Source organism: Chelonoidis abingdonii, chromosome 15 (assembly GCF_003597395.2).
Source record: "Chelonoidis abingdonii isolate Lonesome George chromosome 15, CheloAbing_2.0, whole genome shotgun sequence".
Lineage (NCBI taxonomy): Eukaryota > Metazoa > Chordata > Testudines > Testudinidae > Chelonoidis > Chelonoidis abingdonii.
This window is the reverse complement of record NC_133783.1, coordinates 51,878,247-51,895,868: the sequence shown is the minus strand read 5'-3', so window position 1 is coordinate 51,895,868 and position 17,622 is coordinate 51,878,247. Positions and strand designations below refer to the sequence as shown.

At 39.7% G+C, this 17,622-nt stretch overlaps 1 protein-coding gene across 1 annotated transcript in view; it reads right to left on the bottom strand.

Moving 5' to 3' along the window:
• Nucleotides 1-1,642: 1,642 nt before the first annotated feature.
• HSPA12A (heat shock protein family A (Hsp70) member 12A) overlaps nucleotides 1,643-17,622 on the bottom strand; it is an 85,103-nt gene continuing 69,123 nt past the window's right edge. The window contains exons 7-12 of the mRNA XM_032762998.1: nucleotides 15,463-15,634; nucleotides 11,836-11,922; nucleotides 11,104-11,208; nucleotides 9,762-10,020; nucleotides 7,954-8,057; nucleotides 1,643-5,973 (exon numbers count right to left, since the gene is read on the bottom strand). Of these exons, the coding sequence (XP_032618889.1) occupies nucleotides 5,339-5,973; nucleotides 7,954-8,057; nucleotides 9,762-10,020; nucleotides 11,104-11,208; nucleotides 11,836-11,922; nucleotides 15,463-15,634 (1,362 nt within the window). The 3' untranslated portion in view covers nucleotides 1,643-5,338. The remainder of the gene's footprint in view (nucleotides 5,974-7,953; nucleotides 8,058-9,761; nucleotides 10,021-11,103; nucleotides 11,209-11,835; nucleotides 11,923-15,462; nucleotides 15,635-17,622) is intronic.

The window sequence follows — 17,622 nt, the reverse complement described above, 5'->3', positions numbered from 1 at the left end:
TCTAGAGCGAATACTAAAATAATGGTGGGAAAGGACAACCCTCTCATGTTCCTTTGAGGTAGTGGGAAGCTGAAGCTGAATTATGTACACTGCTTACTAGCGCTGCTTGGGAAATTTTCTATCAGAATGTTTTTTCAACGGAAAATGCAGTTTTCGCAACAGTTAAATTTCCTGTGAGAAAATTCTGATGTGCCTCAAAATATATTTTTCCCCTCGTTTTGATCTGAAACGTAGTTTGTGGAACCAAACATTTTAATTTTGGGTCAGTTTGACATTAATCTGGGTGTGTCTCACCTACTGTGCCTCATGTCCATGGTCACTGACCTCTATGGGCTGAGCTGCCGGGCTGGACTACATCTCCCAAGAGCCCCTAGGTCAGCTGCATCCCCATCCCCATCCCTCAGCATAAGGAGTAAGTAGGCCTAGGGCAAGCTGATGGGGTGAGAGGCAGAAGGCGATATGGTGGAGCTCATACCAGCCTGTTCCTCTGTTGGTGTGAGCTCCATAATGGAGTTTATCCCAGTGGCAGAAGTTAGAATAGTTCACACTAACCCTAATTTGAGCCAGAAATGTCGATTTCAGCGCTACTCCCCTCATCGAGGAGGAGTACAGAAATCGAGTTTAAGAGCCCTTTATGTCGAAGTAAAAGGCTTCGTTGTGTGGACGGGTGCAGGGTTAATTCGATTTAGCGCTGCTAAATTTGACCTAATCTCATAGTGCAGACCAGGCCTTAGAATAGCTCCCTGCTGCTCTACCTTCCAGTGGTGTTGGATGGCCAAGGGTAAGGGAGCTACAAACGGGTACCTGCAGCTGCCATTCTCCACTATGTCCGAGCACAACTCAGCCCTAATAGAGAATCAAAGGCTGAATCTTCTGTTATGGGCGCGCTAACTCATTTCTGTCACCTTGTATAAATAGCAAGATTTCAACTTGCTCTGAAAATACAGCAAAAAAATTCAGATTGGTACAAAGAAACTTAATATTCAGAATAAGTTCTGAGTTCATAAGCCTGAACGAAACCAACAGACCTGAACTTTAGAATACTCAGACTCCAAATCAAGAAACAAATCACAATTTTGCAACTGGACCCTATCTTTAGAATGGTCAAATCAAAACTGTAGCCACTGAATTTGGGTACAAATACAAATAGATACAAATAGCCACCGAAGCTGGGGGATATTTATAATCCTGATCTGAATTCTGAGGCTTGAGGCCAACTCATATTAATATCTTGAGGTTGTGTAATTAATGTAACTTAAGATACATAAGCGGTGGAAATGTCGCTTCTCTAACTATGCTGCCAACCATTGCCCAGCTCTCTCTCATTGTTCACAATATCTCTGCAGTATACAAGAGTGCATAATAGGCTTTTTGGCTTTACAAAGCCATTTATGCCTTAGCTATATCTAACAATATAGAGAGAGTTGGATCATTCGGCAGGAGCCTCCTAATAATCTATGACATATGTAAACTGTGCCATCTTTGCTCTGTTGCGCACATTAAAAAATAAGCAAATGCAGAAGTATATTTATATATCTGCTAAAATCTGCTACTTTCTAAAAACAGTTGCAATACTTTTTATAACAATTTTTAAATTAAAATCAAAGACAAACAGTAATAAAACATTACCACACAAAACCCAGAGCTTTATTGTATTTTATTTGACACTTTTGAAGACACAGGAGTACTCAGGTACAATTCTAACAAGTTGTGAACTGCTCCAAAGGTCAGTGAAATTTGAATTCATCTTGCACAGAGAGGTGAACAAGACCACAATGACTGACATTTTATAATATAGTTTAAGAATACTCCAAGCAGGTGAGTACTGTAATGTTATGCCCAACAACTTTTATGCCATTCATCCATTCGTATTATAAATATGCAGCTTATCTCGGCTATTAAATCTCTGCAATATGTAATTAGGCCTTCTCATAATAATGCATTCAATCTCCTGTATATAAAAATCAGTGTAAGAATACTGATACATGCTGTCTATACCATCACTGTACATTTATCAAACTCAACCACAGCAAGCTGCTAACTTCCAAATGAGAGCTAAGCAGCTTTAGGTCACACTCTCAAGTTGTCACGCAAGCAGAACTTCCACTGAAGTCACTGGGAGTTTTTCCTAAGGACTGGAGGGTTTGTTCGCTTAAAATAACACAATATAGTCTGAAATGCCATGTTCTGCAGGGAATTTACTGCAGAATACACGTGAATGTCTGTTCCATAAACAAGTCAATTAGAAACTTTTGTCCTACTGAAGTTCCTACCAGTTTTACAAGCTTAACAGATGGTTCAACTGATGTTGTTAAAATGGGTTTCCATACGCCACTTCTATTTTGAAGTTGTTTAAAAGGGCTACAAACTACAGCATGTAGTTGCAGTCTAATAGTCTATTTCTAATTCTAAAAGGCTACACTTTCTATTCTGGGGTGGGAGGGTCAGGGGAATGAATTGGGGACAGAGCGGTCGTTTGCTCAGCAATCCTTAGTTCTGGGAAAATAAGTTTTACGGTGCTCCCACTAGATTGAAAGAGGAAGGTGGAAACTCTTCTCATTTCACAACAACAAAATCTTTTAAAGAATAAAAAGCTTGGATCAAGTTTGAATCTTTTAAAAGGTGAATATAAAATGTGCAAAGAATCACTGCTGTTTAGGAGCTACATTTTTGAGGGGCTGCAGAGCTCCCTTCACTCACTGCCGACATGCTGCAAGCATCACTCAAAAATAAAGGGACAAATTAATCCCTGCTGGATCTCCATTCAGTGGGTATTGCATCCATGTAACAGGGCATTATTAGCCTTAATTCTGCGCTGACTTATGGCCAGGTAAATCCTTTAATATCAATGGAGTTCTACGGGGTAAAAATCTATGCAGAATTGGGCCCACATAATTTAACATTGGATGTAAGGATCTTAAACCTGCTTTTCTTTATGCAAGTCATATCTTGGCACTATTAGACAAAGTATTGGGCCAGATCCACAACTTGTGTAGGCTGGCATAGCCTGGACCTGTCACGATACCTAGTCTTCCCTAGGTAGTCGGGTAAGTAGCTATCATAGTATCTGAAGTCTCAGGGCATAAGTTCTATATTTTCACATATTTTACAGGAGAATTCACTCATTATTATGATGCATTCTTGAAAATGAAATGGTGACCATTTGAAACAAGAAACAAAAACCCCAGCAACTGACTAGTATGTCTGTATAGTACGTTCAACTGGTCTGACCTGCATTGCAGGAAGACTGTTGAGTTCTCTGACACAGCAACACTGCTCTCCCATTATTATAAGATCATCCTTGCACATTTCATATCTTACCATTTTTAAAAGCCTATAATTACAAAAGCTGAGTGAGAAACTGTGTTATCTCCAATTAACAGCTGAATGCAATCAACAGAGGCAAAGAGCATTTTTATACAATAGCACTGTAGAAAGAAAGAGTCTGTACAGTATTTAAATATTGTATATACATAAAATTATATTGTTCATAACTCATCTTAAAGATTCTCTTATTTGTAAACCAGGAAAGGCAACCAAAAGAAATCTTATATTTAACATTTTAAGCAGAGCAAGCAGCAGGAAACAATGCTAGCAAGCAGTTTGTAACTCTATAAGAAATATCTAGCCAGATAATGTGACTAGCATTTTCCAGTCCCTTTTTTATTAAATTCAGTACATTTTTTTCACATTCTACTAGGGAATTCTGCAAGAGAGAGACAAAGAATTCAAGGGCAGAACATAAGGGCCCAATCCTGCACTCTTTTCTTAGGCAAAATCCCAATAGAGCAGTATCTTCAAGTAAGTAGTGCATAATTGGGGCATAAATTACTCAAGTGATTGATAAAGCTTCCTTTTTCAAAAGCCATCAGTAATGGCTTCTATGGCTGTAACCTATGCTGAACTAAAGGAAAACGATTCCACTGAACAATTAACCTTTCAATGTCTTGAAAGTGTAACACATTGCAGCAGGTGAAGTGGCAGCCTTGTTTAAAATAAAAATGCTAAAAGTATTAAAAATATCAGTGTTTTTCAGCTGATGCTACAGTTTTGTCCAGGACCTCAAGATTGGATGGGGGTTTGGATTTGAATCTGAGATTCCCAGTTCATGGGTGATGCAGGGTTCCAGGAGTGGCTCATTTATATATTTTTATAAAATGAAAATTGTTCTGTCTGGAGCTGCGGTGCTCCAGATGTGTGAGTGTTAGAAGACATGTTAGTAAAGCAGTACCGTTTGGAAAGCATGGTGACGCCACAGGCAGTACTGTATTGTGCCTGCATTACAGACAGACCCCTGATCATGCATTGTACTCTGGTATCTCGCTGGGGCTCATTGCTGAACTGGGGCTTTTGTTTTCTGTCTCCCACATTACTTACTGCCTGTGCAGCATACCTCCAAAATATATTTTGTTCAACTGAAATGTTTACTTTATAATTTATAACATTATTGATCCAGAAAACTTTCCCTTTTTCACTTGTATTCACTTCTGAGGAAGTCCTCAACTGAGCACTTTTCCAAAATGATAAAACAGTGGGTTAACTTGTCAAAAAATGTAATCAGAGATTTCAGATTAATACTGATAAAAAAAAAAACCCTAAAATGGAAAGTTTCTTTGTTATCAGAGAATTTTCAAATCTAAACCAAGGTAACAGTTGTTAACTTTTATATAAATATGAGCTTTAGAAATAAAGGCAGACATTTTCAAACCGGAGGACTTAATGTTAGGCTCCTAAATTCATAGGCAGTCACCTAACTCAGAAGAGCCCTGATTTTTCCCAACTGGTGAGTATTGTCCATTCCTAGTGAAGTCAGTGGGAGATGTGGGTGGTCAGCATCTTTGAAAATCAGGTCTCTATTCTTTACGTGCCTAAATACAGATTCAGAAGCCTAACTTTAGGCATCCAGATTTGGAAAACTTGGCCAAAATATCTAAAACAAATGAACACTGTCAAAAAGTGATGTGTTCTCACAGTCAGAAGACAGTGCTGATCAAATAACCAATTCCCACAACAATCCTGTAAGTAAATTTTTTCAACCATTTGGGAATCTTCAGCTTAATCTTTAGCACATGACAACAGATTGTACTATTTAATTGAGGTGGGATTTTCAAATGCATCTAAGTGATTTAGGAACATTGACTTTCAATGAGACTTGTGCTCATAAATCTTTTAGGACTTTTGAAAATCTCACTAGATCGTTAAACCTTGATATCTCTCTACCTACTGGCTGTTCTCATCTAGCCTGCTGAAATTCAAGTGGATTGTGTCATATATGAAAGTCAGAAAATGGAACATTGAAATAAGAGTTTCGTAGATGGACTATGGTGACAGGGGACTTTTAGTAATTTAAGAAATCAATACCAGCTTTGACACTCTTAGAAGTGGCAACATCAATGGCCATGGCTTTAATCTCAGTGTCCCCAAACTGCATTAGCGTTTTGATCTCCCTCCGAGTTGGCACCAAAGTATCAGTTCCTGTGAGATCCAGACGAAGAGTGCCACACTTTTTCACTCCAGGCTCGGTGATGAAACTGACATTATCTTGCTCCGAGCTGTAGATATTGATCACTATTACTAACTGGGAGGGCTTGGCAGGCGTATAACTGCGCGACACTGTTTCTCCAAGAGCTACAGATTGGTCGGCCGAGATAAATTTGTCAAAGACGTCAGTGCACCATCGTGTGCCGTCTTTAACCAGCAGCTTCTCTGGAGGATGCTTTCCTTCCACAAATCGATTCAGGACCCCCACCCCATAGGTCAGAGGGGAACGTCGCACTTTGATGACAGCAGGGTCTAAGCCAAAAAGGACGGCGCCTTTGAGGATAGTGAGGCCCACATCCTGAGGAATGATGATTCGACATTTTGAACCGAAAGCATTCTGGACAGCTTGTTGGAGTAAAGGGGCTTCGGCAAATCCACCCACCAGGAACAGAAACTTGACATTGGTTACTTCTGGCTTTTCAAACAGATCACCTAAACAGAGAGACAAAGCCTGTTCAGCTAGGAAAACCTCCTGATGGCAAAATCCATTAGACCTGGGGTAGGCAACCTATGGCATGGATGCCAAAGGCGGCACGCAAGCTGATTTTCAGTGGCACTCACATTGCTCGGGTCCTGGCCACCAGTCTGGGGGGCTCTGCATTTTAATTTAATTTTAAAGGAAACTTCTTAAACATTTTAAAAACCTTATTTACTTTACATACAACAATAGTTTAGTTATATATTATAGACTTATAGAAAGAGACCTTCTAAAAAGGTTAAAATGTATTACTGGCACGCGAAACCTTAAATTAAGAGTGAATAAATGAAGACTCAGCACACTACTTCTGAAAGGTTGCCAACCCCTGCATTAGACTGTGAATAATCTTGCAAGAGACATACTGGGCGCCCCATAACAAATATCCACGCATAGAACCAGAAAGAAGGGACGTGTCTGGAATGGCTCCATGAACTCCGTGACACTTCCAAAGTATCTTTTGTTCTGAAAGAGTCTATTGTTTTCAGAGAGAAATATCCTGTATTTAACATGGAGGATGTGCCTGAAGGGGCATAGACCTCAAAACAGAAGAAAATGTTGAAGTAGTTTAGATACTAGATACGCATTTTAAAACTTATTTTTATCTTAAGCCAGATTTTATTTATTTATTTTTGCTAGATGAAAGCAGGCACATTTCTGTGCAAACCAATCCAACAGCCAGTCTGGAGGCAGAGAGGGAAGCCGTCTAGATGAATATCCCACATGAGCTTCTGATATACAAGACAGCAGCCAGGTATTCCCAGGCAAAACTGATTAATGCTCACTTTATTACATTACATATAATTGCCCAATTTTAAAATATTAATACTTCTGATTCTGCCATCTCAGCTGAAATGTATTCCACCTGCAAAATAATACCTTCTTAAATTCTTCTTACATATGTTCTCTCTTTGCTTAAACCCATGTTCTCTAGTTCTGGTCTCTCCAAAACACTCATATCGATTTAAGTTTAATGTTACAGATACCTGTACCTAGTTTAAATCTTCAATCATGCTGTCTCGATTATTTGTCAAAACAAAATAATCTTAGTTCTCTCATTTTCTATTCATATATAAGCTATTTTGTTGCATTTATATTAGTTGTCTTATTATGCTGTGCTCTAATATAATTATACAATTTTTCATATAGGATGCCCCAAATTGGACACTATATTCTAGACATAAACAATCCAGTATTGTGTACAGTTTTAAAATAATATTCTCATGCTTATAATACATAATATACTCCACTTGAAACAAGCCTAATAGTCTTATGTTGGACTGAGAATTTAGACATGGGGTTTCTCGGTCTGGCCACATCATCTTCCACTACTATAGTAACACATTCAATGATGTTTAAACCAAGCTTGGAATTATTTTTTACCCAGATGCATCACCTATTATTTGTTTATTGTCAGTGGTAAAATTGAACTGGACAGAACAATGAAGAATATGTTGTGGGCGACAGTCCTGCATTGGCACAGAAATGAACTAGATGTCCTAATATGTCTGTCTGTCTGTCTTTAGACAAGATCCAAATTAACGAGAAAGAAAGAAAGAAAGAAAGAAAGAAAGAAAGAAAGAAAGAAAGAAAGAAAGAAAGGGGATGTTGACTATTAATTATGTTTCAATTGTCTAATGACTTGTATTCCTGAAAGCTCAAGAGGAAATAAAGTTTATGCACCTTTAGTACTGATTGCCTGGTCAACAGCTACAGAATAGCCAAAAATATTTATTAAGATACTACGTGACTTGGAGCAACCCTGATGGTCATTTTTTGGGTGATTTGGGGGGATTAAATTTTTCACCCACCATTCATGGGGTCAAATTACTCCATTAAACATAATTCCCAGTTTTGGGGCTGTGATAGATGGGTATTTGGATAAATCATACTTCCGTTTACGTCCAGTCAGAAACTCATTACACCTTGATACATACTAAGATGTTGAATGATCTGGTCAATTGTAGGTTTGAAAAGGGCATTCATTGCATCTGGACTCATCCTTAGCATTCCTTGGGAGGACCACTTGACAAAATCCACACTGCAACAAAAGAGCAAAGGAGGCTGTTAAAACAAGGTCTAATTTTAAGAGTAAGCCGGTACTTGAGCTGTAGGACATGGCTGGTAAGAAATTCACAGATTTACAGCCTCTATGTTAAGCATGTCACTTGCAGCAGGTAAAATGGCCAGTCCCTGTCCACCTGCATACTTGAGTGTGCCTCCCACCAGCAATAATGCCTTTTGTTTAATTGTGGTTTTCCTGGCCTGACTGTCTCTCAGCAGCATCACTAATGTTCAGAGTTCTACTGAAACATTTTATGTTCCCTCCAATGTCAGCTCATCTGAAACAAAGCTAATGCATCCCTCAGAAGGAAATGATCCTTTCAGTTAAAGTAGCAGTAGATCTCAAGGCCACTGCAAGCACGCAAAGATTAACAGGCTTGGGAGCTCTAGGGACATAAATAATAGTACCACATGTGCATGGCAATTCTGTTCTGAGCAGTGTGCTGTGAAGTGCAGGCAAGATGGCACAGAAAAGTTTGAATACAGGAATAGGTAATTCCACTGCTGGAATTCCATTCCTCCCTTACATGAGTTGGTCACAGCTGGGTCATTTTCTCCTTTTCATTCACATATATTTAAGCAATTTTCATCCCCCTCTCATTGCCCTCTCCATTTCTTTGGCATTTAGATTACTTCCAAAAGGCACCACTACGAATGATTCATGGGAGGGAAAAAGGGTTTGTAGTAAGTAGAAAGGTACATTTTTTTAAGTGTCTAAGCCCCATTTTCTAAAGTGGTTTTGGTTTAGGATAGGATTTAGGCTCCTAAATCATTTAGGTGGTTTTGAAAATTTTACTCAAAAGTCTAGGAATAAGGAGGCATGGGGGTTCCAGTCAGCCACATACTCTCCCTGTGACCTTTAGCAAGTCACTTAACCTCTCTGAACCTCATTTTCTCCATCTCTATCTGCAAAATGGGGACCCCAATTTAAATAAATAATTGACAAACAGAATTGTTTTATTTTTTAATTGATTTGGAAAAAAACAACACAGAATGCTTCTTGGAAGGCAGAGAGTTGCATGGGAATGTTATGAATATGGATGGGACTGTGCAAAAGGAAGTAAGAGTGCGGGTGTGTCCACGTACAGAATGCGACAGATTCTTGGACTCAACTCTATCTGCTTTGCACTGCTGTCCAGAATTCCTCCAACAGTCAGCAGTGCACCACCGACTCTTGCAAGCCACTGTATGAAGGGTATGTCAAGGGTGGAACTCTCCGTGGAACTGCTACAGTTGTGTAGGCTGCTTTCAATTACACCAGAAGCTCTTGTGGCTTCTGGTCAGCCCAGAATCAGATAAGTGGGAAGGTAACTCTTAGCGGCACTGAATATAAACTCAGCGCAGCTAAGAATCTAGCCCTACACATATAGCCAGAAATACAAGAGACTGTTTCAGTGTGGAACCTTAGGAAATGGTGCCATACAAATGAAGATGATCTAGTGGAATTCGCAGAAAGAAGTCTACAGTAGGATGCAAGTGTTACGAAGAAAACTCTTTAAGAAAAACTAGAATATAACTTCCTTTTCTGGTAACTGTATCTGAGGCAGTATGATCTTCCCATCATTTGATTACATTTTCTCACTATAATCTATTATGCTCCTTGCAATTAGGATCGTTTATTATTCTTTCCAGCAGTTGAGTAGTTAATTATGAATCTATCTAGGTTCAATCACCTACTTACTTGCTTTTCCTTAAGGCGTGTTCCACGCTGTGACCTCGAAACTTCTTATAATAGTCAATGAAGGAGAAAGGCAGAGTGATATTCAGTGGATTAGTTCTGTCCGGGGCTGCTGCCCTTTTACGGGACTCAAATGCTATCATCAGATCCACCCAAGCAGCAGGACGCTTGATTTTAAATTGTTCAATAAAATCCTCTCCAAATATTTTACATAGGAGTTTTTCAAACTCATAGTCAACGCCTACAGAACCATATGGCCCACCTATTTTAGAAACAAAACATACCATTAACATATATTGTATTGCTCACTAGAACTTGAGCCCATCATATACAAATCCAGATCATACTGACATAGCTTAGTGGATGAAAATGCAATGACCAGAGCATGATAAGTGTATTTTCACTGTCAGGGAAAAGAATAAAATTACTGATGGTTCCATCTTGTATATGAGGAAATCAAGACGGAGCTTGTATTCATGAATAGGTTGCCCTGCTGCACAGAGAAAGACATATGTTGGGTTCCTCTGTGGTGGCACTGGCGTCACCAAGGATGATAGTTCAGGAATCATTTAGAAGAAGACCAACCCAGGATTTCATGGGTGCTGTGACAACTAAGGAATTGTCTCAAATGGTGAATGGCAAAGCTCACAAGGCAAAGCCCAACTGGATCTGGAGTTGGGGGTGGGAATGTACTTTGGGGAGTTGAATTTTACTTCCTGGCCATGGACCAATCACTATGTCATTTGATTTGAGACAAGAGCACACCTTTCCCATCAGGGGGAGGGACCCATCTTGGTGCTCTACCTTTGGGAGTTAAAGGCACATGTGTGCTTTCACATGAATCTGTGGGAGGATACTGTTCTGCTGACAAATCACTCAGTTAATAGCCTGGTGGGACTTTACAACAATCTTTTGTTCTGACTATCAGCCAGCCATATAGTGACCTTCTAAATGCCCATGCAGGTCACTATAGTTTAGAGATGACCTAGGAGAGATGAAATGAGAGTGGAGATATCTAGTGTGCGAGTGATGGAAGTCAGACCAACGCTGGTGCTGAGCCAAAGTCAGGAAGAGTTTGACACTGTGTCTTATCTTCTCAAAGAAAGTTTTATTTTTCTCAAAGTAAACATATACTGAACGTTATTTAACACTATCTATTGACTACCAGTTCAGAAATCGCATGAAATTAGCAAGACCTTTTGAATGTTGATTTTAATATAAGATGAACTATTAACTAATTAAAGCAAATAGTAAAATGTCATAGCATCCTTACTGGCAGTAAGGGTGTAAGATCAAACTCTAAGTATTACACAAGTGAAATGAGTAGTAAATAATGTAATTTTACCAGTTGCCTTGTACAGTTCCTTCAGATGTCCTTCAGGTAGCCTGATCTGGTGGACAGTGAGATCCACTGTACCTCCTCCACTGTCAACAACTATGTATCGGTCACCTATGAAGCAACAGGAACAAGCATACATCATTTTCATCGGTATAAACACAACAGTCTACTAATACTTAAGCAATATGAATACTAATACTGCAGGCAATGTTGCTATCATCCCGAGCAGAAAACCATGAACATCTGTACTGAGGACAACTGGCTTGAAAATTAGCAGTTCCTAATGGAATAATTTGCAGTGATTTATAATGGAAGTGAAACTTGTATGCCCTATGCTATAGACTTAAGCACCCATGTGGGGAGAATGTATCTTTATGATAAGTGGAATTGTGCATGCCATCTGTGTACATTCCATTGTGTTAACAGTTCTGTAGACATGTTACAGTGTCAGCTTGCTTATAAGGTGTATTCTGAGGACATTATGCTCTGGCTTGTATTTTAAAATCTAGGTTTGTCCCTTTTATAACCCATCAACTTAATAATACGTGCTTTTCTAGAGCATGCAAAATTCTAGTTCAGTCTTGTAGACTAAGAGCAGTGCGTGCACTTGTATTTTCCTTTAAATTAGTCATTTGAGAATACCAAAAGCACATAATAAATTTGTGGAAAAGGTTTGTGGGGTTTTTACCAGTAATATAAAACCAGCAAGAGTAAAGATAATTCACAAAAGGACTCTACCTTCCTCCAACTCAGACCAGATCTCTCCTATGACATTTTCCACCAAAAAGGTGCGGCTCTCCCGATTACGACGTGTGTGTTCCTTAGCTAATCATTGACAGAGAGAAAATTACTAAGTATAAGAAAACAGGAACAAGCTGATAACAAACAGTGCAGAAAGCAAACACAAGCAGAATGAGAGCTTCTATGTGTCATTCAGTAAGGTTCTAACGAAACAGATGAACAAAAATTGCTGTATTAGAATTAGGAATTTACAAATTGAGTTCTGGAAAGAAAAAAATCAGATATTCTATTCTTTACTTAGAATAACTAGATTTCAAATAATGCTCTAAGATTTCTTTAAAAGCTTTCTTACTAGCACATATTTATTATATTTTTAATAAACAAAATGAAGTATTTATATGCCGACACATTTTTTGGTTCTACAAGTTCCAAGATGCATTTTTGCCAGTAGGTGGCATACTTAACACATAATAAAATAATCAAGAATTGACTTAAAAATTGTCTAGGAGGTGAAGACACTTTGGCCAAGATTTTCAAAAGTGATTACTGATTTTGGGTGCCTCCATTTTTGGTTGCTCCAGAAGAGATCCCTCAAGGGAGCCCAGTTTTTGGAGGGTAGCTGCTCAGTACCTTCTAAAAATTAGGACCCTTCGAAAATCTCCATTTCAGCACCTCTAGTCATTAGTTACTTCTGAAAATCTTGGCCTTTGTCAGCTTTGTGTTATGGACCTTCGTTGTAGGAGCAAATCCTGCTGATTTTACTCAGGCACACCTTCCACTGGATTCCAATTAGAGTTTTGCTTGATGGAGAACCTGTAGGATTTGGCCCATGACATATCTGCAGATACTAGCATAGGTCAATTTAAATACATATGATTTAAAAATGAAGTATAATCTAGTAACACACAGTTATAGCACTAATGTATTTATGAAAATCAATCTCCACATGGAATTTAAAATGTCATGTGATTTGCTAAGTGTCTCTACTAATGTATTTCTAAACCCAGCTCGTGCAACTAAATGACTACTAAATCATTTCCAATGTAACTTTCACTCATCTTTAAAGGTCATTTATATGATACTACAGAAAAATGCAGACACATTCCATGGTATAGCAAAATATTGTTTCATTTGAAAAAATTCGATCTAAAACTAGAAAAAAGGTACATTTATTGTATATAAGAGGACAATTGTATTTTGCTAGCTAATGATAATATTACTTCACATTTCTATAGTGTCTTCCATTTGAGGATATCAAAAGCCAATAAATAAAACCTCAATTCTCCTGTGATGGAAGCAAATAATATTATCCTCATTTTACAAATTGAGAAGCAGACACAGAAAGGTTAAGTGACACCGCAATGACAGAGGAATGGACAGAATCCAAGGAAAGGCCTGATCCAACACCCACTGAAGTCAATGAGAGTCTTTCCGTTGACTTTAACACGCATTGGATCAACCTGAGATACATTCCTTTAACCATCAGATTATGCTTCCTCTCCTAATGCAAATTTATCCTCAGTATTCCGAAGAGTACAACTTTTGTTTTGACTGCACAGCACTAAAACAGTCCTTGAACAGCTCTCCTCTGTTTATGTTTAAAGGGTTTTCCTTCTTGATCTCGTCTCAGCTGTGCTTGGTTCCCTGCCATGCTTTTATTGAATTTTAGATTAAACCCAAATTAATTCACTCAAAGCTTTGTTTCTATTAATTCTAATTGAATTAAATCCTTTTCGTCTATACCAACTTTTACCTTATTCAGTCAAGAAAGAGATCTGTAAAAAGAATTTTGACAGAATCCCATGACGTTGTGACCAGATTTTGCTCAACAGCCCAGCCCTGTAGCTCTCTTTAACCCCCAAACCAGAAAATGCTTTCATTTGCATAGGGATAAATGCCCTGGCAGCCCAAGTAAGGGGTCATGGAAGGTCCTGAGCATGTGGCTCAGCTACATAGAGGGCGGGGCAAAATGTGTTGAACCCACACACAGGTTTGCACCCTATGTTCTGTAAGAACTGTGCTCTGCAGGGTCTATATCAGCCTGAATAAGGATGGCAGCCAGAGGGCAGGTGCAGAGGCATGACCAATGCATCGACAAATACATGGTTGCACCAGCCAAAAACCACTTGCTTAGGGATGCACAGTTGCTCAAGCTCCAGCTCCGGCTGTGAAGAAGTTCTGGCACAGGAGGGATGCCTCTGTCCTCCTGCCCATTAAGAGACACCCCTGAGCAAAACCTCTTTACACAGGCTTTGTCAGCGGCGAGGATCTTACCTGTAGTACTACTGAATAAACCCGCATCAGGGTCTTTGTGGCATGCACAGGGCTAAAATTGTGGTGGCTAAATATTATTTCATCTAGATAAATAAGACATGCTATTTTAAAAGGACTCAATCAGGTTTTACTAATTATGAAATTTCTGGGGGCAAAGTGTGTCATCACATCCTGTTAACTAAAAAAAAGTGGCTTTCATTAAGGACAGGGAGAAATAAAATGTCTTGAATGGGTTTATTAGCTGAATCTTCCATTTGCTTTTGTTGTTTTGAGCTGGAAAACATGACAAAGTATAAGATCTTTTGCCAAATTCTCTGCGGGGGTAAACTGGCACAACTCCACAGCTCTCAATGGAGTGCACCAATTTATACTAGTAGATAATTTGGATCTTTACGTTACAATCAAAACTTGTCCCATCTTTACTGCCTAACTTCAGAGTCAGTCAGAATGACAGTTTTCAAAAATGTCTGCAGTGAAAGATGATCCATCTGCAAACCAGTTAAATTACACTCCATAATCTGCCTCTCAGTGTAAATGTGTCTGCATCAAACCTACCACAGGAGCTAGTGAAAACTCAACATTCACAAAAACAACGAGAAGTCCGGTGGCACCTTAAAGTCTAAGAGATTTATTTGGGCATAAGCTTTTGTGGGTAAAAACCCCACTTCTTCAGATACGTGGAGCGAAAATTACCAACATTCACAGTAACAACAGATAACACACCATGGCATCTGAAGCACAATACTTAGTTTCTGTTCACAGTTCAAAGAAAATGCTGCGCTGTATCACGTGGCACAGTTTTGCTAACTACTGGTGAATGCTGACTATTTCATGGTGACCAACGTAATTATGAACCAAAAATGACCAAGTGCCCAACTTTTGACAAAAATTCCAGAAACATTAAAGGTCTGATGGCAAATTCAAGTGTAATTGCTTGTTAAATTAAAATAGCTAGTTTAACACATCACTGTTGGCTCACAAAAGTAAACTTAAATCTGCACTAGGAAACAATTAGCAATTACATTAAAACAGATCAGTAAGGTCCCGATCCTGCAAACACTATGCTTTTGCTTAACTTCAAACCTGTGAGTAGTCCCTCATATCCCAATAAAGTCAATCGTGCTACCTGTATGCTTAAAGTTAAGCATTGAGCAGAAGCGTTTGCAGGATCAGTGCCCAAAATAGTCAAATTAAAGTAAATAGAGAAGTTTTTCTATACTAGCCTGTAATGTTCCACTAACACAAAGAAGCAATGATAACCTACAGGAAATAGTAAGAAAACTGCCCTAATGACCAAATCTAATGTAGGCAAAAGGCACTAGATCTCAAGTTGGTTAGTAGAAGAGGTACCCTGTGTAAATCCAGCTCCTATGGTGTCACTAGCGTTATAACCATTGACAGGTGCTTTGCTGCTCAGGTCTATCATCTGGTGAAGGCGGAGCTTTCTGCAGTAGATGGAAGCAGCCTCAGGTTCCAGGGCAATTACCAGCTGCTCGGGGTTTTCAGGAGTTGCCATTCCTGCCTGTGAGACAGAATCATTCAGAGAAGTGGGGTGGGAAAAAATGTAACCAGATAGTCTTCATCTCAGTCTGGTTTGATAGGTGAACAATGAATATTTAAACCAGCTCTGCATTTCTTTCCAAGTTAAATGTCACTAAAAAGTTGTTGAGCCATTGGCTAAAGATCTTGGCCTGGAAAAAATTATGTCTTCAGTTTTCACAACTTTGCAGGTTGTAACTGGGGAAGATGCATGCACTTACTATGCTTAGTATCTAGTTAATGAGGTGAGTGTGTATGACAGGCAGAAAAAGAGAGCTAGAGAAGACACGTTGAAATTCAGGGTAAACTGTCTACAATCTGCACTCCTCGTTAACCCAGCCAAATCTAAACTTCTCAAGAGTCCCAACCTTCTGTCAAGAAATGGAGACATACTTTTGCCCTCCTTTCCCTGTAACAATAACATTAACACATCACTCTTATTTTATCACTACACAGAGCAAGTGGATAATACTGTGGTTACTGTATCAGCCCAGGAAATTTTGTTTACATGTGTGATGGGGCTGAAGAAATTTCCACAATTAGCTCTTGCAGAAAGCCAGCAAGAGAAGTCCCCTGAAGTCACTGATCTGTATGATGCCCTTGGCCAGATATCCATCTTTTCACTTTGAGTTCTCCTTTTCTGATCACTTTACACACACCCATATTCTGCAATAGTTTTAAGATGCAGACTCAGTATTGCCAACCCACGCATTCAAAATCATATGTCAGGCCTGCAAAACATCATGAGACTGGCTTAAGAATCAAGACATTTTTAAAAACAACACGTACAGTTCTTTTTATTTGCTTTCTGGTTTGTGAGCCTTTAGAGGTCATGTTTTCAAGATTTTCTCTACAACTATAAGGGCTACAAACTTACTTCTCCCCCTCCCCATGAAACCTACGATTCTCAAATAATCACATGACTCCAAGAGCTGGGGCTTTAAGAAAAATTCTAAATATCACAAAAGTTGGCAAGTGTGCTCTTGTCCTATTTTTCTTTTCTCCTACAAGCTCCAGTGTTTCCCCCTAGATCGTGGTGGACAAACTTTTTGGCCTGAGGGCCATATTGGGGTTGTGCAACTGTATGGCGGGCCGGGTAGGGAAGGCTGTGCCTCTCCAAACAGCCTGGCCCCTTGCCCCCCCCCACTTCCTGCCCCCTGACTGCCTTCCTCAGAACCTCCACCCCATCCAACCACCCACCACTCCCTGTCCCCTGACTGCCCACCGGGATCCCCTGCCCTTTATTCAACCCCGCCGCTCCCCGCCCCCTTACCATGCCGCTCAGAGTGGCAGGACTGGAAGCCACACCGCCCGGCTGGAGCCACCTATACTGCCCAAGCGGTAGCGTAACTGCAGATGAGGGGGGACATCAGGGGAGGGGCCGGGGACTCGCCTCCTCGGCCGGGAGCTCAAGGGCCGGGCAGGATGGTCCCACGGGCAGGATGTGGCCCGCAGGCCATAGTCTGCCCACCTCTGCCCTAGATTCTGATTTTCTCTTGTGACAGGCAACATTGACATTTCCAAGCTCCTACAGTTCCAACTCAAGTTGAGGTTTTCCTGCTAATGTTATTTATTGGTAAACTGTGTTCCTTAGTGCAAAAGCATGTTGGTAAAGAAGAAAATGGTTTTTTGCTTTGTTTGTTTTCATTGTCAATCTCCCAGGCAACTTTTGGGTGCTTTGATTCATGCACATACACTGTCACTGCATGACAGCTTTCCAAAAAAAGGCACAACAATTACCAAAGATGTGAACAAGCCTTTAAAATACAAAACAAACAAACAAACAAAAAGTGGCTCACATGGAACAACAGCTGACCCGCACTGGAACCCAAAACAGTTTAACAGTTATACTTCGCACTCCAGTAATAAGACAACTGCTGGTTGTATGTGCTGGGAAATAACTTGCTTGTATGAGAAAGTATAAGTGAAAGTAAAGCTTGTTCATAAGCCAGTGCTCAGGCCAGATTGCTC